At 37.6% G+C, this 26,926-nt stretch overlaps 1 protein-coding gene across 2 annotated transcripts in view; it reads right to left on the reverse strand.

Moving 5' to 3' along the window:
* Window positions 1-26,926, reverse strand: part of UGGT1 (UDP-glucose glycoprotein glucosyltransferase 1) — a 114,542-nt gene that overhangs the window by 76,606 nt on the left and 11,010 nt on the right. For both annotated transcript variants that reach the window (XM_014857607.3, XM_014857606.3), the window contains exons 4-13: window positions 25,427-25,557; window positions 18,223-18,335; window positions 16,433-16,607; window positions 15,231-15,327; window positions 13,943-14,021; window positions 8,769-8,869; window positions 8,048-8,147; window positions 6,631-6,691; window positions 2,569-2,660; window positions 1,071-1,221 (exon numbers count right to left, since the gene is read on the reverse strand). In XM_014857607.3, the coding sequence (XP_014713093.1) occupies window positions 1,071-1,221; window positions 2,569-2,660; window positions 6,631-6,691; window positions 8,048-8,147; window positions 8,769-8,869; window positions 13,943-14,021; window positions 15,231-15,327; window positions 16,433-16,607; window positions 18,223-18,335; window positions 25,427-25,557 (1,100 nt within the window). The remainder of the gene's footprint in view (window positions 1-1,070; window positions 1,222-2,568; window positions 2,661-6,630; window positions 6,692-8,047; window positions 8,148-8,768; window positions 8,870-13,942; window positions 14,022-15,230; window positions 15,328-16,432; window positions 16,608-18,222; window positions 18,336-25,426; window positions 25,558-26,926) is intronic.

Genomic DNA, 26,926 nt, shown 5'->3' on the forward strand with positions numbered 1-26,926 from the left:
AAGATACATGCACCACTATGTTAATCGCAGCATTATTCACAATAGCCAAGATCTGGAAGCAACCTAGGTGCCCATCAAGGGACGAACGGATAAAGAAGATGTGGTATTTATACATAACGGAAAACTACCCAGGCATAAGAAATGATGAAATACAGCAGTTTGTGACAACATGGATAGACCTTGAGGGTATTATGCTGAGTGAAATAAGTCAGAGGGAGAAAGTCAAATACCATATGTCCTCACTCCTAAGTAAAAGATAAAAACGACGACAAACACATAGAAACAGAGATTGGATTGGTGGTTACAAGAGGGGAAAAGGGGAGGGGGGAAGACAAAAGGAGTGATTAGGAACACGTGTGTGGTGATGGATTGTAATTAGTCTTTGGGTGGTGAACATGATGTAATCTACACAGAAATCGAAATATAATGATGTACACCTGAAATTTATACAATGTTATAAACCAATATAACTGCAATAAAAAAAAAATTCCCCTAAAATAAATGCAGTACAAAAACCAAAGAAAAAGAACTGGAGCGCCAACAGTGTGCTCAGCACACCTCACACTGCTCTCACTTTTACCACCACTGCCCAAGATAGCTCTATTCCCTCCATTCTCTTTTACAGATGAGGAGACAAAGGCTCAGAGCCATCATACAGCAGATATTAATCTATATAAATCCTTCACATATAAAATGCTAAAGTCGTTTTAAAGAAGGCTACTGGCTAAAAATCGAAATTTTTGAACAAAATCCCACAAGACTTGTATGCAACCGAGAAAATACAAACCGAACACTCTTTCCCAAGAGACGCTTAGCTGAATTCCGGGGGATAGGAAAGTGGAAAAGCATCACTGTCTTAACCACACTAAACATAATAACTCAACCTTCTGGAGCATTTGAGAGCCTACTTCATAATGTACACATAGCCACATACAAGCAATTGTTGTAAATCTTTGTTTGATGTCAACAAAAGAGTGGTAGGAATAACTTACTCTCATAAAAGACAAATGCAAAAACTGTAATAAAATACCTGGCTAAAGGCCCCGCGGACACGCTAACGGAATACGTACTGAAATAGCAGGACTCCTGATGTCTACGGCATAGTCTGCCTCAGAGGGCTGGGTGTTCAGTTTCAAAACATTATGCAGAGAAAGGCCTTCTATTCCCAGTCTGTGCAGACCCTCCATTACCCGAGCTTCATTCTTCAAGACATCAACCAGACTGGAAAAAAAAAAGGTGTTTAACAGAAAAAGCTTTAAAAAAAATCCTCACCATGAAAACAACTGATCAGTTCAAACTCAATGCCCTGTAAAACCAGTTGAGGGACCAAACAAGGGAGCTGTTCTCCTTGCTCCATCTTGTCAAGTATGCAGAACAAAGTAGGCAGCACTTGCCTCTTGGGTCACGTTTACTTACACTTGTCAACGTATTCCTATACACTGTGTGTAAAACTTCTCTAAATATAAACACACAATTTGAGGATGAAACCATCCTAAACCCGGATTTTACATTGCATGTTTTCAAAAACACTCTCTGTGTTACTCTATGGAATCGCTCTGTATTATTTCTTACAAACGCATATGAATCTACAATTATCTCAAAATAAAGAGTTTATTAAAAAGAAAGAAAAGAAATAATAGGTTATATATCTTTAATGTATGTTTCAATATCAGTATCAATTCACACACGTACACACACATATAACCACAGGAAAGGGTCTGGAGAAATTCACAGCCCACTCAGAGGTTTGCTGGGGGAGGAGGAATAAATAAGAAGATGGGATGAAGAATTTACTTCTTATAAGGTTCCTTCATCTCTGTATTATTTAAAACTGTTTATAATGAGCAAGTACTCAAGATATACATATATATTTTAGTGAAAAATATGGGTAATCTTTTAAAATGTCCTTCACTAATTTTTCACTAGCTCTGTAAAGCAATATGTAGACATAAAAGCTCAATTAAAATAATTAATGTGAGAAACATCTTACTGTGGAAACCGCTCCTTCTGCAGCATTAGTAACAGCTTTTGTGTTTACATTTATGAAGCCAGAGTGTAAACTGTGTCCATTTCAATTCCAAGAATAAAATCTGTCCACTGCTCCCCACAAAAATTCATGAGGACAACTTAGAGCAATTTAGGCCTGAACCACATTTTAATAAAACAAAAAGGTAAGTATTTAGATAATATATGTAAGACAGAACACCTTCTGAGACACCAAAGACAGCATTTCAAATAAACCTACTTCACACTGTTCCCAGAAGCAAAAAACGCTGCTCTTTTCTATTTCTATGGTTAACAGGACAACAATAGCTCTAAAAGGGCGTCCTCAAGAAACACTGGGCCCTAAATGCCCAAGGCCTTAAATGTGTACATTATGATAAAAAATGGCAAAGTATCCTCCTGCCCAGCCCAGTGAGAACATGGGCCCACGTGAACGCACGCACCGGGCCTGCAAGCCGTCAGGCTTCGCAACAAGCCACATCAAGGAGGAACACCAATCTGAACACATCACAAGGAGCTACACATGATACAAACTTTTCAGAGAATGAAAAACATTATCCATACCTGAATATATCCTGTGTATCTAAATCAATATGAAGTCCATTGATGAACAGCGCTGAATCTCCAGGCTGTAATCCTAAAGTTCCCTTGAAATACTGAAATGTTAAAAAAAGGAGCAGGAAGAAATGCTTAACAAAAATTTCCATGCTTCTGGCTTTATTATATGTACAAGTACTGACATCCCCTTATTTACCATAGGAGACCCTAAGGCTAGGCTCACATTTCCTTTACGTCTCTCTCCCAGAGACCCTTCCCAGCATTTACTACACTGTGATGAAACTGCTGGCTTATGGGCTACACCTCTCCTTCCTCCCCTCCTTCCAACAATGATTTATACAACCGTTTCCTATAATGTCGGGGCGGGGGGCATTAAATAAACCAAGTACTGAGGGTCACTTTTCATAAAAGAGGACTTCTGTTACTCTTCCCTGTGTGTGATGCCAACTGAGGTTGCAGCACCAAACACAGGTGGGCCTTCCTGATGAAATCCAGGGATCTAACCTAAAAGGGCTTCAAAAGCCCACGCCTCCCTCACAGCATCAAATAAGGCATACCAAGAAACTTCTAGTTGCTGTGCTGAGGACAGCACCTACATGCAACCTAGCTCTCCAAGACCGGGCTTCTGTGGGGCCCTTCAATGACCTGGTGCTCCGAGACGGTGGCTGTCCTGGCACACACGTGGCTGTGTGGCCCTTGCAGCCCTAAAGAGCTGCCTGACCCATCAGAAACACTGCTTTGAGACCATATTGTAGTTTCCGTTGGCTTACATCCTCTCCATTCAATTCCTCTTTCTCTCCAAGGAAATGGGGACAGTTATTTACATATTCGGGAGGTAATCCACACAGGGAGGAATTCCACACAGTAGAGAAGGGAAGAAACTAATCAGATACTAGGGACAGAATGTAATCCTGTAGTTCTCTCAGGGCTAGGGAAAGAACTGAACTTCCCTCCTAGGAAGGAACTCCAAGGGACTGCTGAGCTCCTTTATATCCCCCCCAGTCTGTGGACAAAGAGAAATAAACTTAAGTTCTAGTATTGCATGGGGAAAACACGAAACAAAACAATGAGGAAGCCATGGCTTTTGCTTCTTTGCTCTGCCAGGATTAAACAGCAAGCAACACAATGGAGAGTTGCATCAATGAGAATTAGAATTTCTTACACAGCAGAGAAAAATTCCATGTCCACTCACTTCCAGGCTGCGAGCACAGCACCCTTTGACTGTAAGAAAGGCTGATTCTGAGCAGCTCAGCACAGCTCCTAGGTACTTCTAGATCTGGACGCTGGTAACACATATGTGTTCACTTGTGAAAAGTCATTACACTAAAGATGTAGGATTTGTACACATTTTTGTATGTGTTTTATACTTTTGTATTTTATACTTTAGTAAAATATTTTATTCAAAAAAATGAAGAATCCAGTAGGTATCAATATATAGCCTGTATAATTTAATGTTTTATCTTCCTTGGGGAGAGAAAAAAAATCCCATAATTAATATTTGATATTGTTATTCTGGAAATCAAAAACAAAGTAAATAAAAACTGTCAAAGTTTCTTCAATTAGTAAATATTTGAGATATTTGGTTTATTTATTCCTTAGAGCTATTCAACTAATATGCATAAAGATTAAGAAAATCTGGGGTATGGGACCAGCTCCATGGCCGAGTGGTTAAGTTTGTGCGCTCTGCTGCGGCAGCCCAGGGTTTGGATCCTGGGTGCGGACATGGCACCGCTCGTCAGGCCACGTTGAGGCGGCGTCCCACATCCCACAACTAGAAGGACCTGCAACTAAGATATACAACTATGTATGGGGGGTTTGGGGAGATAAAGCAGGAAAAAAAAAGAAGAAGAAGAAGATTGGCAACAGTTGTTAGCTCAGGTGCCAATCTTTAGGAAAAAAAAAGAAAATCTGGGGTAAAGAGAGTAGACTGAACACAATCATTCCTCCTTCTTTCCTCCTGAAACACTTTTGAAATGTCAATTTTTTAAAAAGAGACTCTTTTAAAGCTATAAATCCATAACAACAAATAAAAAAGGCAACTAATTTTGGAAGCTGGAAAGAAGATGTGTGCGCAGTGACTGTCTCTGCAATCCTGAGAAAGCTGAGCGCTAGGCCGACAGCAGGAGAAGCCAAGAAGAACCCCAGGTCACCTGCGGACTCCCCAAAAGGCTCAGGAACCGGCAGCTCAAAGAACACAGGTACGAGGGGTAATTATTAGTCTAAAATCTGAGTTCTGACAGAAAGCCTTCAAACATAAGAGCCCCAGACTCCCTGCGGATTTCACACAGCAGGTGACTCTGTTACAACTCCCTCTACTCCAAAAACACGGAGGCTCACTCGCTGGAAGGAGTAAAACAGAAAATCTGGGAACTGTGGGAAACAAAACACAACTGAGGGCGGGGATCCCATACTGAAAACAGGGGACCCAGCTGAAGCTATCACATGCCCCTCCCTCCTGGGCTTCTACCCTCTGGTGGCCAGACTTCGCCCTCCGGGCAGAAGATTAAAAGATCTTTTCTGGAGATTGAACAGTTCAAGAGCAAAGATTTAAAGATACCATCACTGGGGCTCCCTAGGAAACAGCCACCCGGGTGTAGCCTACAGTCAAAAGTCTCATCCTTAAGGCTTCCAATCAGCTTTCCTGCCTCACTCTTCAACATGAGCAGCTAGCCACGGGTCACCAGCACCTAAGGAAAGCCTCTAACACTATAGGCAAAAGAGCAAGACAGAAAGAAAGGCAACTTAAGAGGAAACAGACTGAGCAGAGAGGAGACACACACACACGCACCACTGCTATCTTCATAAAGATACAAGAACACCATAAAAAGAAGAACCCAAGAACCACCACCACTCTTGGAAATTAAAAACTTGACAACTAAAGGAAAAGTCTCAACAAAGGGGTTGAAAAATCCTTCATAGAAAGTTTAAAATCAAAAGACAAAAGAGTTGGAAAATAGGAATGAAAAGATTTTTTTAAATTAGGTCAAACTAGTCAAGGAGGTACAAAAACATCTTCAAAATAAATAAATAAAGAGTTGTAGGAAAACAGAAAAGACAAACTAGAAGAAAGAAATAATTCAAGAAAATGTCCCAAATTGAAAGACAATGATTTTCCAGATTTAAAGAGCCTACCCACCACCCAACAGTCAGAGACTTTTCAAAAAAGCATAGCGTTGTGAAATTTCATATTACTAGGGTCAAAGAAAAGATCCTAGATGATTCCAGAAAGGAAAAACAGATCTTATACAAAGGCTTCAGACTTCTCAACAGCCACAATGGAAACCAAAATTCCTAGGAGCAATAACTTCAAACTTCGAAATGACTTCCGATCTAGAATTCTATATCCACCCAAGCTATCAATAAAAACAGAAATCGATTTCTCAGAGTCTGAAATTTACTTTGCATGCAACTTTTCTCAAGAAGCATGACTGCTGCACCAAAATAAGGGACTAAACCAAAAACAAAGACAACGTGGAATCCACAAACTAGGAGATCCAACCAAAGAGGTGAAAGGAAGCTCCCAGGATAACTGGTATGCACTAGACACAAAGAACAACAAGCCCAGAGTGGAGACCAAAAATGGATAGAAATCATGACAAAAGTTCAGCGAAGGTGGAGAGATTGGGAAAGTGCCAACACGGAGTAGTGCCAGACATGGCAGGAGGGCAATGAAAGAAAGTGAAACCTCACACCTGTAGTAGGAGGCCAATACATAAGCTCTGAAACTGAAAAAAAGTGCCAATTTAAGCTTGCTACAAGTTTGAAGACAAACACCAAAAGACCCAGCTAAGAGCTGAAAGCAGATGCTTCCAGGAAGGGGACAACAGAGAATGAGATGTTGGCACACCATTTTTCTAAACAAACAGGTGGGACCATTTGATACTTTGAATTATATTCATATTCAACTTTGATTAAAAACATAAAAAAGATTACAAAATGAATCAAAATACCACCATCTTTGACAAAAGAAGAGTCAAACTGTTAAATGTCACTGATTTAACTCAGATTTCCTCATTTTTAAAGCTACAATGTAAAACAGAAAGGCCACTATTTTCCATTGGTTAATACCTTCTGATTCTCTTCCACTTCAGTTCTAAGTTCTGAACTCACAGCTGTTTTTGTTATTGCTCTAAGGAAACAAAAACATTATCAGAGCTTAGTTTAATATTTGATATAAATGTCTTCAATTTTCCTATATTTAAGTATGAAATAACATATTGCTGAATAAATTACAAAAAAAACACTAAATGGAAAAAATCTGAAAGCTTTACAATTGATAAATATATTTCTCCTCTCAAATGTATATTTTTTTATTATTACAAGATACAACATCAAGGAAAAGTAGCAATAATAGCAACATTTTAATGCAAGTACAGTATTTCTAATATCTTAGTTGAATATATATAACCCTATTCCTGTATATGATCTCTACAGCTTATGGACTAAAGAATAATGTTACATAAATTAAGGCAACAGAGTGCTCATGCTCCTTAAGTGCACATAGTGGATGCAGAATCCTGCATATAGATCTTCAACAGCATGCTGGACTAAATGTACTATATGATCTGTAAGTCCTGGCTAAGAAGTATTTTCCAAGACTCATCAAATAAACAAATTTATTTACAAAGCATCTCATATCAGAAGTCAAAACAGGGCCAGCCCAGTGGCACAGTGGTTAAGTTCTTGCGCTCCACTTCAGCAGCCCAGGGTTCCCAGGTTTGATCCAGGGTGCAGACCTAGCGCTGCTCATCATGCCACACTGTGGTGGCATCCCACACAAAATAGAGGAAGACTGGCACAGATGTTTGCTCAGAGCCAATCTTCCTCACCGCCCCCCACCCAAAAAAGAAAGTCAAAACAGCTTATTCAGGGACTCAGAAAAAGACTGACAATCATTTAAGTATTCGTTTCTAAAAATTTGGCTTCTGAAACAATTTTGCCTTGCATTTATGAGATGTGGAGGACCACTACACAATAGAAAGCAATTACCAAAAAAGCTGCATTCAAAATTTTATTCTGTCACTGTAAAACAAGTCAACCTTTATAACTCATTTCGTCCAGATTAATTAAGATGATATCTATGAAGTTCTTCAGGAAGAAACACTGTCGTCCAGAGACCCTGCATTAGTTACGCCCACATACGTTAGATTTTGTTAACTCATTCAATCCAAAAGGTAGGCGCTGTTATTTCCATCTTACTACTGAGGAAAGCGAGGTAAAGAGAGATGGTTTATTTGCACAGTTCACACAGCCATCAAGTGGCAGTGCCAAGAACACCACCCGGATGGCCCCTTCGACCACACAATGCCAGGTTCTTGACGCCTTCTCAGAAAGACAGCACCATTAGCAGTGTGGTGCTGGTAGTAACAGAGCTTTAATTTTCTAAGTATTTCCGTATTTTAACTGCTTCATTTTGCATGTGAACATGAAGATAATTAGGTATATGCTAAGGAGAACGTCTCAAAGCCTGAGTACTCTCTGTTACCTGGCTTTGGTAGGAAAATTTTGACTAAGGTCCTTCATGATCACCAGAGCTAACTCAACAGGAGCAGCCAAGATGCGGGCAGCCGTCTGGAAACTGAGATCTGCAACAACGCCAAACACAATTTGAAGTGTATTAATCGAAGGTAATGAGAAACAGAACCACATTTATTTCCCGCTAGCTTCTTGGTACTGAAAAATGCTCCACACTGCACACTTCAGAGCGTGCCCATGGTTTAATTCCAGGTTCTATTCACTTCACAGATCCCTAGAGTGTTCACTGTAGCCCTGCTCTGATCCACCTGCATGCTGTTCCTCCTTCCGAACTTACAACACACCACAAAGCACAGCAGAGATTTTAGTAACTTACATTAGGAGAAAACTGATAAAGAGTTCTCTGGACCAGAAAAGCACACATACATCTTGCTGTACAGACATGCCTTTAACATTCGACAGATACATCGTACAATAAATGTATACATATAGAAACATAAACACTAAGACTAAGATCTGACAGCCATTTACACACATTACTTCTGCACAGTGTTATCTGTCTACAAAATGACTTTCTTTTCTGATTAATCATAATTAACCACTATCGTAAAAATCCGTGGTACCCTCAAAATTACATGAATAAATACAACTAAATTCAAATCTGACATTTTTTAATACTATAAAATTTAGTCAAAAAGAGTAGGCCAGTGATTCCTCTGCGTGGCTATTACCTTGCAATTGCCAGACTTTTAAAGGTGCCATTTCATTGGTGCTCTCCACAAGATGCTTTCTGAGTTCTTTCAACTGCTCCTTCAGGGCAGGGTGCAGGTCTCTGAAAGAAACATAAAATCAATCCTTTTCACGCCTCTTTTCTTTCTCAAAACACACTTAGGAGTTGGCTCCAACTTCATCTTCATGATTTTTCCCTTAGCCATAGGAAAACTTCTACAATATAGGAAAAAAATTAAAGTATAATTGATATTCTTAAAAAATAAGTTAATATAGAAAACTATAACTGAACTTAAAAACCATAAAATTTACAGATTAAAAATGAATCACTACAAAAGTGAGTCTCTATATCGGGGGAAGGGTGAGGAGCGGGACTAAGAGCAGGGAACAAAGGGGACTTCAATTCCACTGCTGGTGTTTTATTCACCTCGTTTCCGTTTTCAAGAAAAAGAAGACATATGTGGAGGGGAAAAACTTGATAGTTCTTCAGTACAGAAAAGCAAGTACGATAGCAACAATCAATTCTAGCTGGTGGGTACATGGGTATGTTATATTGCTCTCCATACTTTTCTGAATCTGTTTAATTTCTCAAAATAAAATTGGAAATACATTGCTGCCAGTCCCAAAATGAATTTGTGTCAGCTACACGCTCATAAATCCTTTAGTTACACAAATACAATTCAAGTTAACCAAGATTATTGAGTTTTGTTTAGTTTTATCTTAAAACATAGTGCATTTTTTCTAAAGCCAGTAAGACAGAAGTCATCAGAGGCAGAGATATATCATCCAGATCAGACAGACAGATGGTTGGTAAAGAAATTCTATTCTTTTAAATGTTAGAAACTCAAAATTTCTTAAATGCAATACGCAGAAAGTAAAATATTTACTCAGGCCCTTCACCTTCCAACCAAACCCTTTCTAATCAGTTACTAAAACTCTTGTCCATGATAAGAATATCAAAAAATGGTCCAATTACTTTAGATAGCTAAATAACTATTCTGAATGTCCCCCGCAAAAGTCTTCAATATTCCACATATTCCCTTTGTGCTGTAAATACATGAAATCATCATCCTATCCAAAAACAAACGTAAGAAACATGAATATGAAAGGGATTCTGGAAACCTGGGCTCAATAAAAATGGAAACTGACTGCACAGGAATGAGGCCAAAACCGACGTTAAACACGAGGAAATGTACGTATGCATACAACGAACTCAACAGAGCCACAGTAATTCCACACGAACTAAGTCATCGCTGCCAACTCTTAGTCTAGTTAGTCATTTCACTCGGCCAAGGGTTAAAGCTGAAGCATCTGAAGCTGAGCCTACACACACTCTTTCTCTGTGATCCCTGCTTAAAAAAAAAAGCACACTGTACATGTCCTAATTAAGATTTCCAGATGAAGCAGAATTCAGGGCTCTGAACAATTATCAAGTCATATCAGAAATAACTGCAACATTTAAAATAACTACTAAGGAAAATTTTAGCTATAAAATTCTAGGATCATATGATTTTTATTCTTCATTTTGTTAATGTGATGTATCATACTGATTGATTTGTGGAGGCTGAACCATCCTTGCATCCCTGAGAGACATCCCACTTACTCATAGTGTACAATCCTTTTAAAGCATTTGGGGAGATTCAACAGCTATTTATGATAAAAACTCTGAATAAAATGAGCATAGAAGGAAAGTATCTCAACATAATAAAGGCCACAAATGAGAAACCCACAGCCAACATCACACTCAACAGTGAAAAACTAAAGTTATTCCTCTAAGAAAAGAAATAAGACAAGGAGGCCCACTCTCACCAGTCTTATTCAACATAGTAGCCCAAGTCCCAGCCAGAGTAATTAGGTAAGAAAAAGAAATAAAAGGCACCCAAATTGGAAAGGAAGAAGTGACACTGTCACTATTTGTGGATGACATGATTTCTTTATAAAGAAAACCCTAAAGAATCCACCAAAAAACTGTAAGAAATAATCAATGAATGTAGCAAAGTTGTGCATACAAAATCAACATACAAATATCAGTTGCATTTCTATACCCTAACAACAAATTAGCAGAAAGAGAAACCAAGAAAATCTCATTTACAATTGCAACAAAATGAATAAATTATCTAGGAATAAATTTAACCAAGGAGGTGAAAGACCTGTACACCAAGAACTGTAAGACCTTACTGAAAGAAATCAAAGACAACACAGGAAAAGAAAAATATTCTGTGCTCATGAATTGGAAGAATTAAAGCAAAATGTCCATACTATCTAAAGCAATCTATAGATTTAATGCAATCCCCATCAAAATCCCAATGACATTTTTCACAGATATAGAACAAAGGATCCTAAAATTTATATGGAACAACAAAAGACCCCAAATGGCCAAAGCAATCCTGAGAAAAAACAACCATTCTGGAGGCATCCCACTCCCTGATATCAAAGCAGACTACAAAGCTACAGTAATCAAAACAGCATGGTACCGGCACAAAAACACACACAGATCAATGGAGCAGAACTGAGAGCCCAGAAACAAACCACTCATCTAGGGACAGCTAATCTCCAACAAGGGAGCCAAGAACAAACAATGGAGAAAGGAAAGTCTCTTCAGTAAATGGTGTTGGGAAAACTGGACAGCCCCATGCAAAAGAATGGAAGTAGACCATTATCTTACACCATACACAAAAATTAACTCAAAATGGATTAAAGACTTGAATGTAAGACCTGAAACCATAAAATTCGTAGAAGAAAACACAGGCAGTACATTCTTCGATATCAGTCTTAGCATTAGCTTTTTGAACATGTCTCCTTAGGCAGGGGAAACAAGAGAAAAAATAAACAAATGGGACTACATTAAACTAAAAACTTCTGCATGGCAAAAATAATTAACAAAATGAAAAGACAACCTAACAACTGGGTGAAGATATCTGCAAACAATACATCCGATAAGAGGTTAATCTCCAAAATATATAAAGAACTCATACAACTCAACAACAAAAAGACAAACAACCCAATTAAAAAATGGGCAGAGGATCTGAACAGACATTTTTCCAAAGAAGATATACAGATGGCCAACAGGCAAATGAAAAGATGTTCAGCATCACTAATTATTACAGGACTGCAAATCAAAACCACAATGAGATATCATCTCATGCCCATCAGAATGGCTACTATTAAAAACAAAAAATATCAAGTGTTGGAGAGGATGTGGAGAAAAAGGAACCCTCGTACACTGCTGATGGGAATGTAAACTGGTGCACCCACTGTGGAAAACAGTATGAAGGGTCCTCAAAGAATTAAAATAGTCGGGCTGGCCCCAGGGCTGAGAGGTTGAAATTCCACACACTCTGCTTCAGCAGCCTGGGTTCATGGGTTCAGATGCTGGGCATGGTCCTACTCCACTCATCAGCCATGCTGTGGAGGCAACCCACACACAAAAAAAATAAAATAGGGGCTGGCCCCGTGGCCGAGTGGTTAAGTTCGCGGGCTCCGCTGCAGGCGGCCCAGTGTTTCGTTGGTTCGAATCCTGGGCGCGGACATGGCACTGCTCATGAAACCACGCTGAGGCAGCGTCCCATATGCCACAACTAGAAGTACCCACAACGAAGAATATACAACTATGTACTGGGGGGCTTTGGGGAGAAAAAGGAAAAAAAAATAAAATCTTTAAAAATAAATAAATAAATAAAATAAAATAAAATAAAGTAAAATAAAATAGAGGAAGACTGGCACAGATGTTAGCTCAGTGCTCATCTTCCTCAAACAGAATAACAGGAGGACTGGCAACAGATGTTAGCTCAGAGTGAATCTTCCTCACACAAACAAAAAAATGTTAAAATAGAAATACCATATGACCCAGCTACTCCACTTCTGGGTATTTATCCAAAGAATTTAAAAAACATGAATGCATAAAGATGTATGTGCCCATATGTTCGTTGCAGCATTATTCACAACAGCCAAGACTTGGAAACAACCTAAGTGCCCATCAACAGAAGAATGGATAAAGAAGATGTGCAGCTGGCCTGGTGGTGTAGTGGCTGGGTTTGCATGCTCTGCTTCAGCGGCCTGGAGTTCACAGGTTTGGATCCCTTGCACAGACCTACTTACCACTCCTCAAGCCATGCTGTGGTGGCATCCCATATACAAAATAGAGGAAGATGGGCACAGATGTTAGCTCAGAGCCAATCTTCCTCAGCAAAAAGAGGAAGACTGGCAACAGATGTTAGCTCAGGGCCAATCTGTCTCCCCCCAAAAAAGAAGTGGTGTATATACACAATGGAATATTACTCAGCCATAAAAAAACAAAAACACAAAATCATGCCATTCACAACAACATGGATGCACCTTGAGGGTATTATGCTAAGTGAAGTAAGTCTGGGGGAGAAAGACAAATACCATATGATCTCACTTATATGAGGAAAATAAAGAACCACACTGACACAGAAAACAGACTGGTAGTTAGCAGAGGAGAAAGAGGGTTGGAGGAAGGCAAACTGGGTAAAGGGGATCATTTGCACAGTGACAGACGGAAACGACTTTTGGTGGGAACATGATGTAGTGTATACAGAAGTCAAACGATAACGATGCACACCTGAAACCTATACAATGTATAAACCAACATTGCCTCAACAAAAAAAGAAAAAAGAAAAATATTTTCTACACTGCTTTAACAAAATGGTTATGAAATTTCCTTCAAAAAATTTTCTATCCTCTGTCATATAAGACAAATTCTAAGAAAATGTATTTCAACCTAACATTTATAAAATCTACTATACCTCTTTTGCATTTTTTCAGACTATGTTTAGCATAAATAAATAGCTATGATCTTTCCAACTTATACACTGAATTTCTCCAGAAAAAAAATTGAGTGAAACAATTAGATTTCTCCTATTATGTGAATCAAAAAATGGCACGTAACCCTATGCCATGAACTGTAAGGCCCAGAGAAAGAAATCAATTTAAGCCATATGCAGGCAGCTATGGTATCACTAAGAATGTTCAGAATGACTGGAAATCAGAAACTGTATTATAAACTAAGTGGCAACCTCTTCATATCAGATTACATTTGTAAAGAACTGTTGGGAGGCCTGCAACTCAGACAGTAATGAGAAAGACAATGCTTATAATTCAAGGAAGCATGGAAGTTTAAAGAGAATAAGACCATTTCCCAAAGGAATACACGTACCGTAATTTTCCAAAGAGAAATCCTTGAACTTCATCAATAGGATCATTTTCACCAATCACTGTGGTGTTTACCTCAGTTCCTATAAAAGCACAGCAAATACATGACTAAATTTACTCAGATTAGAAATAAAAATTTTATCAACTTCATAAAATTTGAATAATGTAAAAAAAATTAGAAACACCTGAAATTATAGTACCATTTGAAATGTTGACTACCTCAAATTAACATTTTGCCATGGTAACAAACAGAATAAATTTTTTTTGTTTTGCTTTCTTTTTGGTAAGGAAGATTGGCCCTGAGCTAACATCTGTTGCCAATCTTCCTCTTGCTTGAGGAAGATTCACCCTGAGCTAACATCTGTGCCAGTCTTTCTCTATTTTTTGTATGTGAGATGCCACCACAGCATGGCTTGATGAGCAGTGTATAGGTCTACGCCCAGGATCCAAACCTGTGAACCCTAGGCTACCAAAGTCGAGCATGCAAACTTAACCACTACGTCACTGGGCTGGCCCCAGAACAAATGTTTTTAATATATCCTGTGTTCCTGGATAAGGTAAGAATACATTTTTCCCTTAGACTTTGGAAAATTTTACATGTTGAAAATTTCTAAATTAATACCTTTAAAATTGTGAACAATGGATTTTTCAATATCAAAGTTCTGAAGAAGTTGCAAGGAAGCAACTTAACCCTAAATATAATTACTACAAACAGAATGATGAGGCATTTAGGCTACCTTCCATGTAGCCACACCAATCATTTTTATCTTTAAAATGAGCTCAAAAGAAATAAAAGGACTACAGATAAAACTTGGGATAGAAATAATAAAATTCAAAACCCTAGAGTATTACAACATGAAGTATCCATAGTAAATTGTTCCAAGTACAAAAAATAATAGAAAACACGAAATTGTTCATTAATTATAGGATAGTTTAAGATTTCAGAGTGGGTCACAAATTAATGGCTGTTTGTGACCTAGATGTCACCAATAACAACAGCTACTACTTAACGAACTTTTTCTGTGCAAACAACTATGCTAAATTCTTCACATATACATTTTATTTTCTCCTCACAAATACTTGAAGAGGCAATATATCATTATCTGTACCTTACAGAGAAAAAAATTGGGACCTGGCTAATCTGCTTAACATCACCCAACTCAGATGTAACAGAACCTGGATTCAAACACGGATTCATCATACTCCTCAGTCTATTCTTTTCCATTAAAAAAACAAATTCCCCTTTAACTCCTATTTAAAGAAAACACAGTGGTCTTAATTTACAAATTCACCTTTCACCTGAGTATCATCCTTGGCCTTGTACTCAGTGCTCTTAATGGCTAATTCCACACCATAGCCGGAGAGGTAGACAGGCTCCTTCCTGGGATTCTGGAAGCAGAACAAGTATTCCACCATCACCACCATCACCGTATAATGGTACAGAACACAGCCATGTTAATGTGGCATAGCCACACCTAGGGCTACGCACTCGAAATACACAAACTTCCACGGGAATCCTAGCCTCCCCTAGGTTTGTAGCCCGACACAAGTATGAGAACAGGAATTCCAAGGTGGAAGCAACACCGGATGAAGGAACAGTGGAAAAGGCAAAGACAACCAAACCATGGGAAGAAACAGAACAAGAGAAAAAGCTGTTCCAGAGCCTACATAGCAGGGTTGAGAACCGGTGAGGTTTCAAACCCAGAGTGCTTGGTTGGGACCATGTGTGTAAATGAGTGTGTGTGTACATTTCTATTGAATTTAACTGTCTTCAGGTAGGGTTCGGGTTAACCAAATGTCACAGACTTACCACCATCCTGAACAAGGATGGCCCTTTAGACATTTTAATCTTTAACACCAGCAACAGAGCCTGGAGGGCAGGAGGAAGGATGGCAGTTGCCCAAAACTGGATATTGGTAAATCTGTTTCTGCTCATACACATTTCCATTTAAAATTTTTACTTTATTTGCATAGACTTAGGATCCAGTATTTACTAAGCTTATGATGACACAGAAACTTTAAAGGCTAACCATATTTACACATGAATATTTTAAATGTTAAATGCTACCTAGGTTTTAAAAGCTTAATTTTACATCAATTCTGCCTCACTTTACCTCCTTAGAAATCCTCCCCCTTCCACTAAATGAAAAGATTCCAAAAAGAAAAAAAAGGGCTGGAAAGGAACTGAACTCAAGACCCAGTTCCATAGGATGATGACCATATTAAATCTGGACCAAATTAAATATAATTTACATCATTCATTTTGAAATAGAATGTAAACTTTATTAAGCCATTTTTTTAAAAATGATTGTTTTAGATCTCTTCAGAAAGGCAAGCAAAGTACGTCCTATGTGCGAATAACAGATCTGATGAAAGCACTACCTTCTCAGAAAGTAGTTCAAATAATTTTGTAAGGGGGGAAATTATCAGCTTATGTGCTAGTCATGCTGGGCAAATTAATATTTAAAGCAGCTATAAATAAGTCAATACTTACAGATACATAATGTCTGAATACGTAATTGATTTTGCCTGCACTGCTTTTTGATGTAAGTTGGCGGTGGAAATTATAAAATTCCTCAGAGCCAATCTCAGAGTAGAAAATCACCACTGGGCTTTCAGGGTTAGATGAGGGATATCTGTGATCTCCTTTGAACAATAAAGGTTTGGGTCTGAAAAGAAATAATAAAAGCTTAGAATGTAAACTTCAAAAAGTTTTTAAACATGAAAAACAGTACAAAATGTAGCTATAGCCATGATAATTCAAGCAAAGATTGTAAGCATCTTAATATAAAGAGCATCACCACCTTAAAAAAATTTTAGTAAGAATATTGTCAGATATGGGTCTTATTTGTTCATAATTAAAAATAATAAAAGGATATTATATAAATACTAACTATAAAATACAGACTTTGATTAATAATTGTTACCCATTACTGGAGAAAGGAGAAAAAAACAGAAAAAGGATACACATCCAGATCTCATAGTACTAAAGCTTTAGTAAATTATTCTACCACAGGAATATAATATAATTATCCTTTTATCTGAAAACCTAAGTACAAATAATGCAGACACGCAGACGATGACTGGAAGCATATGACTTGCCAATACAGCATGCCCCTCCTCTATCATTTTACACTATGATCTTCGTACTATTAGATTGAACATTCAAGTTTTCCTCATAAATTTTAAAACTTCCCCGCCACCAAAAATTTTCTCAGAATGGCATCAAGATATGAATAGATCCTAATGCACAGACTTTATGACCTCCCAACCCCTCCCACTGAGGTACACCTACACGTACTAAAGGGAAGGTGCCTCTTGTAAAATAAACCTACTTGTAACCACAGAAAAAAGTCTAAAATGATATATGCCAAACCATTAAAAACACTTAACCACCTCTCAGAAGAGGAGACACTATCACTCTTTTCTTTATAAAGGTCTATATTATTGTTGTAACAGATTAAACAAACAATTCTTTAAATCAATCAATTTTGTTTTCCCCAAGGGAGCACTCCTTTACCATGCAGCAATTTTTGAATGCTCACACCTACAGCCCGAGATGGCTGGAACGTGCACTGTGCTTTCCAGTTGTCACCCTAAGTAGGAAGCACTCATGCCATCTGGGAGCAGAGAACAAGTGTTGGGTAGACAGTCTCACTACAGAAGAAGCCCCCCACCTGAAACACCCGTCCAATCCGGGAGAGCAGCACTGAGAGACACCACCACCATCCCATTTATAACAGAGCCAGAGGTGGTACAAAGGGGTTAGTGCCCCAGGCAGACAGCAAAAGTACTGATTATATCTGTCAACCACAGGAAACCTACCTTAAGCAAAAGAGTCAGCTCATTAATTACCAATTTAATATTCAAATTAAGCTTGCAATTATCTTTTAAATAGTCTCTTTTGTCTGAAATTAATAATATCCCGAGAGATTATCATCAATATCATTACTTCAGGCACTGGCTTTAACAGTTTCCTTTACTAAGCTGATGACAAAGCCTATGTAATCTCAGACATAGTCCTTACTCAATAATAACAGCAGTATTAAGTACTCTTATTATCTCCATTTTGCAATGAGATCACAAAAGTAATCTGCTTAAGTTCACAAAACTATTTTAAGGGATGGAGCTGGGATTCAAATGTAGTCAGTCTAGTTCCAGAATCCGTACTCTAAACTACTATACCTACAGACTCCAAAACCCCTAAGAAAGATCAGAAGGTGCACTTGATACAGAAGAAAGCACGATGAGCACAAGACACTTATAAAGAAACCCACAATCCACCTTTCAGACGCTGTTGGGAGAAGGGTCTCAAGGGCATCAAAATCACAAGTCTTCTTCCCATGCACTGAAAAGAACGAATTACATCCCTCTGGTGGAGGTTCATCAGCTGCTATCTGTGATATAATACACAAGACATTTTTACAATAATTTCTAAGCAAAGGCAAGATAAATACATAAATATTCTAAATACATAATAAAATGATAAAACAGTATCAATAAAAGCAAAAATTAACATCTACTGAACACCCATTATGTGACAGAATGTGAGAGCTTTAGGTGTCACTACTTTCCTTGTATTATTTCATCTAGTTCCTCCTAACATCACCCCATGAAGCAGGTGTTACTATCATCCCAAATACAGAACTTTAAAATTCTATCTCAGAAGATATCAAAAGATATCCAAGGAATGCAGCATGTACCTTGTAGAAAACTAAGCTCACAAATGTCAAGTTTCAGTGCCAAAGTATAAGGAAGCAGTTCTAATTAAGTACAATATGAAATTAACATGAAGCCCCTCACTGAAATAGGAAGAATGACATAGAATACAAAAAAACAACTGGGCCTAAAAAAAATAGTGTAGATGGAAAGGTAAAATTATGTAAGGAGCACAGTAAGACAATCAAGGGAAGGGCTGAATGAGATGTGAGTTTCCGTTTACAGTGAAATGCATTAACACCAAAGCGTAATGCAACGAGTCAGTCTGTAGCCTGCACGAGAGGCACACTGAGAAGAGGGAGTATAATGAGATGGGAAAGGAAGGACAGAAGGATAAGCACTCGTATACACACTCACGTCATTCACATAACATAGTCAAATTAAAGTGTCCTTTTCTAGAGATGGAATACAAATAATCAAGAAAAGAAGGGGAGAAATGGAAAGCTTGCAATGAAAAATTGATACTAAAACTTTTCACTACATTCTTCAATTTTTGGAAATTATTATAAAAATTACAAACACACAAAAAAGAAGAAATAATAGTATAATAAATCCCCACGTATCCGTGACCCAGCTTCAATAATTCCCAACTCACAGCCAATCTTATTCCATCTACCTTTCTACCACACTCTATTAGATTATTGTGACATAAATTCCAAATAACATTTCATTTCATTTGTAAAGTTTCAGTGTGTCTCAATAAAAAATAGAGCTTTTTCAAAAAACATAATAACAGTATCACACTTATAAAAAGTAATAAAAATTCCACACAGATGGCAAGAGGCAGCATAGTTTTTCAATCTCCCCAAGTTCCCTATAAAAACAGAGCAACCAGACAGCAAAAACGGAAACCAATGAACCACACTGATGACAAAACTAGGTGAAAGGAAATCCCCAGGATACAAAACTTAAACAAGATCTGCAGTTATCAGAGGTCATGGAGAAGGAAGAAGAGGGAAACAACAGAGATTCTGATGATCCTAAAAACAAGAAAACCCCAAAACAGCCCAGGTATTCACTGGAAAGTATGGGGGCCAATGGGTTTTGTTCAGTCTCATACCAGGTGAGCACAAGGAATCAAGAGTAGAGTTCACAGGCATTGGAGCAGTCTAGCAGTCTGAACTCTCAAAGCTCATAAGCCAGACCTCCTTCTAGGACAGGGCCCCACTCTAGGGAGAAACTGCTGAGGGTGAAATAAAACTTGAGTAGGACAGAGATATCCGGAAAATGAAAGAGAAAGTCCAAATAAAAGTGCAGAAGAAAACAGTCAGGAAATCTCAAAAACCAAGCCACCACATTTTTTTTGCTGAGGAAGTTTAGCCCTGAGCTAACATCTATGCCAATCTTCTTCTACTTTATATGCAGGTCACTGCCACAGCATGGCTGGGAAAGGGTGGTAGGTCCACACCCGGGGTCCAAACCCATGAACCCGGGTCATTGAAGTGGAACACACTGAACTTAAGCACTACACCATGGGGCCAGGCCCAAGCCACTGCATTTTTTAACATTACATAAAAGCAACAGAAGAAGGCGCCATGTCAACCTCTAAAAGTTAAGAAAAACAAATTTCACATCAAAATGAGCAAAAAGTCTCAATGTCAAATCCTATACAAAGCTACTGGGAAAGAGGGGGCAGGGAACAGAATAACACCCTTATTCTTACAGATGAACACTGGACAAGAGAAATTTCTCCAAAGAGAGAAACATTCTGTATCTGCACTGGTCAATATGGTAGCCACTTGATACAGGTGACTATCAAGCACTTGAAATGTGGCTAATCCAACAGAAGAACTAAATTTTTTATTTCGTTTAATTTTAATTGGTTTAAATTTAAATAGCTACACATGGCTATTGGCTACCATATTGGACAGCACAGGTACAGTCAATAAAACCATGCCAGAAATATACAGCTAGAAGACAGATAAAAATGTAACCTGTTATTTCAAACAAACTAAAATACATTAAGGAAATTGTACAAGACATACGCAATAACCTAAGTCAGAATTAGAGAAACTCAGAAATGAGGTGATGGACTCAAGGAAAAATTAGAAGTAAAAGAAAAATACTTTAGAAATAAAGACTAAACTAGATTGAGCACAAAAGCAAACATAATAAGGAATGACTTAGGAGAAATAGAAGGTGAAAACAAGAAACATTTAAAAATCAAAAATAAAGAAAACAGATTCAAGAAAAAGTGAGAAATAATGAAGCTAGGCAAAGAAAATTCAACATACAGGTGATATGAATTCCAAACAAGAGAAAAGAACAAATTATAATCAGTTTTTAAGAAAAGTTTCCTGAAATAAAAAATGGTTTGAAACTCTATATTAAAAGAACATACTGCATATCTGAAAATACTGACCCACAACAATCACTGCTAAACTACATTCTAGTAAATTCTGACTTTAAAGAAAAAGAAAAACTCCTTTGAGCCTCTAGACAAAAAGGGCAAGAGACTTTGAAGGGAAAGAAAATTATATTATCACACTTTCTACAGGAAGATTCATGCTGAAAGGAAATGAAATAATATGTTTAAAATAGTCAAGGAAAGAAAATACGAACCAAGGATTTTATACCCAGAATGTTAAATAATCAATCAAAAACTGAGGAAATACTGTTCCCATGAGCCCTTTCTGAGGAATCTACCAATATGCACGTGTCAAAAAAGCCCACTGACTACAGACATTTGGCAAAAGGACAAGTGGTGAGCATTATAGATATAAAGTTTTTGTAGAACTAAGACAAAATGAGGGTTAAAAGGGATATAATATAATATGAAACATCTATACTCTAGGTAGAATACACTCATTTTTTTAAATGGGGGGAGGGAGAATGGGGATCACTAGGCCAAAAGAAAACTTTTTAACTGTTTTCAATAAATACAATTGTGGCAATAGGATGACTATTGTCTTTAACGCTACTGTATATGCAACACGGATAAAACAAATGAGTAATCATGAGAGTCGATCATCCCTTATATCCTTGAGAACTAAGATTCTCAATGTGCAAGAAAAGCGATATACAGGTAACAAAGTAGTCCTTAATTTGAATTGAAAATATCAGCATGAACTCACAAAGTATTTCATCTTTACGTAGCTTTATATATTTTGTCTTTAGACATATGTAGTCTTTTCCTATCTCTGCCTGCTTAAAAGGCATAAGAACAAAGACGAACCCATTAGCAATGAATATCCCTAGTGCCTAGATCGTGCTCTTAAAATACCATTCCCCACCAAAAAAGAAACACTTTAATGAGCCTCTTAGCAAAATAGTTGAACACAAATCTAGGGTCGGAGATGTACAAAATGAACTTGAAACTTTTTATTATACCAGATAGCAAGGAAGCAATCAAAGACTACTAGGGTGGCATCAAAAGAAGTGGATAGAAGACTCATTCTTTCTGATTTCCAAACTTAGGATAAAGCTACAGCAAGCAAAACAGTGTGGTCCTGTCACAAAGAGAGAAAGACAAACCAACAGAATAGAATAGAGAGCCCAGAAATAAATCCTCACATATATAATCAATTGATTTTGAACAAGGGTGCCAAGACCAAATGGAGAAAGGACAGTTTTTCAACAAATGGTGCTGGGAAAACTGGATATGCACACGGAAAAGAACAACGTTGGACTCTTATTCTACACTGCATTCAAACATTAATTCAAAATGATCAGAGAGCTGAACTTAAAAGCTAATATTATAACTATAGAGCTCTTGGAAGAAAACATAGGGAAAAAGCTTCATCACATCAAATTTGGCAATGATTTCTTGGATATGACACCAAAAGGACAGGCAACAAAGGAAAACTAGATAAATGAGACTTCATCAAAATTAAAAACTTTTGTGTAGCAATGGACACTATAGGGGCCAGCCCCACGGCCAAGTGGTGAAGTTTGCATGCTCCACTTCAGCGGCCCAGGGTTTTGCTGGTTCGGATCCTGGGCGCAGACATGGCACCGCTCATCAGGCCACGTTGAGGCAGTGTCCCACATGCCACAACTAGAAGGACCCACAACTAAAATATACAACTATGTACTGGGGGGATTTAGTGAGAAAAAGCAGGGAAAAAAAAAAAAAAAGGACGCCATAAACAGAGTGAAACGCAACCCACCAAATGGGAAAACCATTTGGAAAGCACATATCTAATAAGTGATTAATGTCTAGAGTGTATAATGAACTCCTACAACCCAACAACAAAAAAACCTAAATAATCTAATTCCAAAATGGGTAAAGGTCTTAAATAGACATATCTCTAAAGAAGATATACAGATATCCAATAAGCACATGAAAAGATGCTCCACATCATTGGTCACTAGAGAAATGAAAACCAAAACCACAAAATACACTTCCCACCCATGAGGATAGCCATTATCTAAAAAACACAGAAAACAACAAGTGTTGGAAAGTATATGGAGAAAGTGAAGTCCTGGTGCATTACTGGTGGGAACATAAAATGGTGCAGCTGCTATGGAAAAAGAGCTTGTCAGTTCCTCAAAATGTTACTTTTCTTTTTGGTGAGGAAGATTCTCCCTGAGCTAACATCCATGCCAATCTTCCTCTATTTTGTATATGGGACACTGCCACAGCATGGCTTGATGAGCAGTGTGTAGGTCCACACCCAGGATCCAAACCTGTGAACCGTGAGCTGCTGAAGTGGAGTGCATGAACTCAACCACTACACCATGGCACTGGCCCCTCAAAATGTTTAACACAGGATTACCAGATGATCCATACTCCTATGTAAACATGCAAAAGAACTGAAAGCAGGGATGCAACCAGATAGTAGCATACCAATGTTCCACAGCAGCATTATTCACAACAGCCAAAAGGCCGAAACAATCCAAATGTCCATCAACAGATGAATGGATAAACGAAATGTGTTAAATACAGCCAATGGAATATTATTCAACCATAAGAAGAAACAAAATCCTGATAAACCAACAACATTAATGAACCTTAAAAACATTATGCTACGTGAACTAAGCCAGACACAAGAGGATAAACATTGTATGATTCCACTTATATGAGGTATCTAGAATGGGCAAATTCATAGAGGTAGAAAGTAGAATGGTAGTTGCCAGAAATTGTGGGGGAGAAGAGGAGAATGTGGAGTTATTATTTGAGGAGTAGAGTTTCAGCTTTGCAAGATGGAAGGAATTCTGAAGATAGATGGTGGCTGTGATTGCACAATATGAATGTACTTAATACCATGAACTGTACACATAAAAATGGATAAGATGATCAACTTATTTTATATATATTTACCACAATAAAAAAAAAGTTCAAACAAAAATAAATGGTCAAAGTAAAAGGATGCTAGTGAATCAAACTCATTCAGAAACCTCTGGTAAATAAAAGGAAAGAATCAAGCATGTACTCTGCCTTCCCTATGTGAACAGTATCAGGAAACAGCATCAGATGAGGATACGTGCCTCTTATATCCATCTTCCAAGAACAGACAACAAAGAAATGACAGAAAGAGTCACCACTTCACAACTCCCAAGAATTAATGGATTAAGCACAGAGCAGTAATGGCTGCTAAAGCAAAAAGGAGAAGAAACCGGACATGAGGTGCCTCCTCATGGAAGACTAGAATACCACCTACAGACCTGCCAAAGGGATGAAACGCAATTCTGATCAAGCCTCTAGATCCAGTCGCCAATCTGCAGGGAACGGAGGACTGAGGAAGAAGTTGAACTGCATCATGAATGTGTGAGCAACAAAATACAGACTGCGAAAAAATGTATCGGGCAAACAGTTCAAGTCATTCAACAGAAAAGAAAGGGAGGGAGGGAAAACCTGTAAATTAAGAGAACCTACCCCTGAAAAATTATCAAATTTTATAAAACTGGCAAGACTAAACTCTATTGTGTGGAGACACACTATTGGGCAATAAAATGATAAAGAAACACAGCAAGTGATTCCAACAGAAGCTGAGAAAGTGGGAGGAGGGAGGGAGGCAGCTGTGATGGGAACAGAGCACACGAAGGACTTCCTGGGCGCCTGGCTAGGCTGTTTCTTGACCTGGGTGAAAATTACAAGAGTGTTTGCTTTATAATAATTAACTATACTATATACTTCTTGTGGGTAGTTTTCTATACCTGTTTTATAATAAAAAAGTGGTTTTAAAATTAACATTTCTTTTATCTCAAATACACAATCGCTGTACACACATCTTTGATTCTCTCGCTCTTTTTTTCACCATGTAATTTTGTTCAACTCAAAATCCAACAAGATCCACATATTGCATTAAGTTGACACGTTTTAAGTCTCTCTTGAATTCCTCTTTGCCTCTCTTCTTTTCCTTTTAACTTATTTGTTGAAGAAATCAGATCATTTTACTACAAAGTTTCCCACATACTGGACTTTCCAGACTATCCCTGTGACATGGCTTCACGTTTCCCGTCCCTTGTATTTCCTGTGAACTGCCTCTAGATCTACAGGATGCCATCAGATTCATGGTGGATTGGGTTAGCGAGAGTACACCTCCCAGGCCGCAAGGTATAAATGAAGTCTGGTAGTCTCTTTTTTGTGTGGATGCCCTTTTTTTTTTCCTTAAATGAAAATAAATGCAAATTATATTTTTTATAATCTGTGATTTGAAGATTTAACATCAATTTTGCTTATTTTTTATAAACAAACCATAAATCCTAGAACATTTCAGACAGAAAAGTTATAGCTCTGCAACACAATGCCAGGACAATGGCAACATATCCAATCATCACACTGTACAACCCTTAAAATAGCATTATGTGTAAGCACTGAACTCACCTGCTGGAAGGCTTGAATTGCAGCTGAATAGGAACGAAGAGACAGACAAAACTTCAACAAATTCTGCTGCAGAGGTGACAGAAACTGAAATGCAGCTTCCAATATAGCTTGATAATAGGAAGAATCAGTATCTGTCAAGGAAAAATATTAATCAAAATAATCATGTACGTCTGGACACATCCAAATAAGATAAGTCATAAAGTATAAAGCTATGTGTCATCAAAGCATATGACCACAAAATTCTACCACTTTACCATCTTGAACTGTTGTCAAATGCTTAGAATTCCCTGGAGTACACAATGCAGTGGGACTCTTCCTTTCTTCTTCCCTTTGTCACACTGTTCCCTCCCTGGACTGCTATTTTCCACTTACCTGGATGACTCTTACCTACTTCGCCAGGAAGAATTCAGCTGAGAGAACATCTACTCCAGGAGGCGCCCCCCATCCCCACCCCACGCCTTACTAGACCAAAAACATCTCTTTGCTCCCATCATCTTTCTTTGCTTACCTCTTTATCACATCATTTACTAAATTATTTACTCACTATCTACTCCTCTCCAAATAGCGTTTGAGCCCCCCAGGCAGAAGCTATGACTTATTTAGCTCATGTTTTCTATTCAAATAACCAACAAAAGTGAGCAGAGTGAGGAGGAAGTACAAGCTATTAAAGGGTACTGATGAAACTGTAGTTTGGGGAAAGCATTTAAACCAACAATTGGAATAAATTATCTAAGGGAAAAAACACATGCATCAGTATGAAAAAATTCCCAGGATACATTGTTAAATGAAAAGCACAAGGGACAAAACAATGTATAGAGTAAGCTATCTGTTTTACTCTAAGAAGGAATAAGAAATAAGAATACATATGTATTTGTAAAATAAAATAAAAAAACAATGAAGGCTAAACAAATTAATTTAAATGATTATAATAAGCAGGGGAGAAATAGAAGGAAAGAACGGGGACAGTAAAGGAACAAGATTTTTCTGTGTATAGCCTTTTATATTGCTTTGACTTTTAAATCATATATTATCTATTCAAAAAAAATTTTTTAAGAAAAATATTAACATTTTAAAATGTAAATATAAAAGGTTCATTACGGCATTAGCATGCTTTCAGTAAAAAAGGAGATCAGAAAGAAATACCTCAAAATGTTGCCAAAATGTTAATGGTGACTATCTTTGGATGGTAGGACTACGAAAAATATTTCAAATAAAATGTTTAACATACTTTTATGACCATTTCCAAGAATTCATACTCCTTCAACTTTAACCAAGAACACATTATCATTTATACTGAAGAAATTTCATTTTAAATGAAATTAAATTTCAAAGATCAAATTTCATTTTAAAACCCATTTTGATAAATTTGTTTTATGAAATAATAAACTAAAAGCAAAATAACTTTTTTGATAAACAATGCTAGCTGACTCTAAATTACATAACTAAAACTTACAGATGCTTATTCAAAACTTTAACGTACTTGTATCACAAAAAAGAGAT

The sequence above is a fragment of the Equus asinus genome, chromosome 4 (genome assembly GCF_041296235.1).
Source record: "Equus asinus isolate D_3611 breed Donkey chromosome 4, EquAss-T2T_v2, whole genome shotgun sequence".
Lineage (NCBI taxonomy): Eukaryota > Metazoa > Chordata > Mammalia > Perissodactyla > Equidae > Equus > Equus asinus.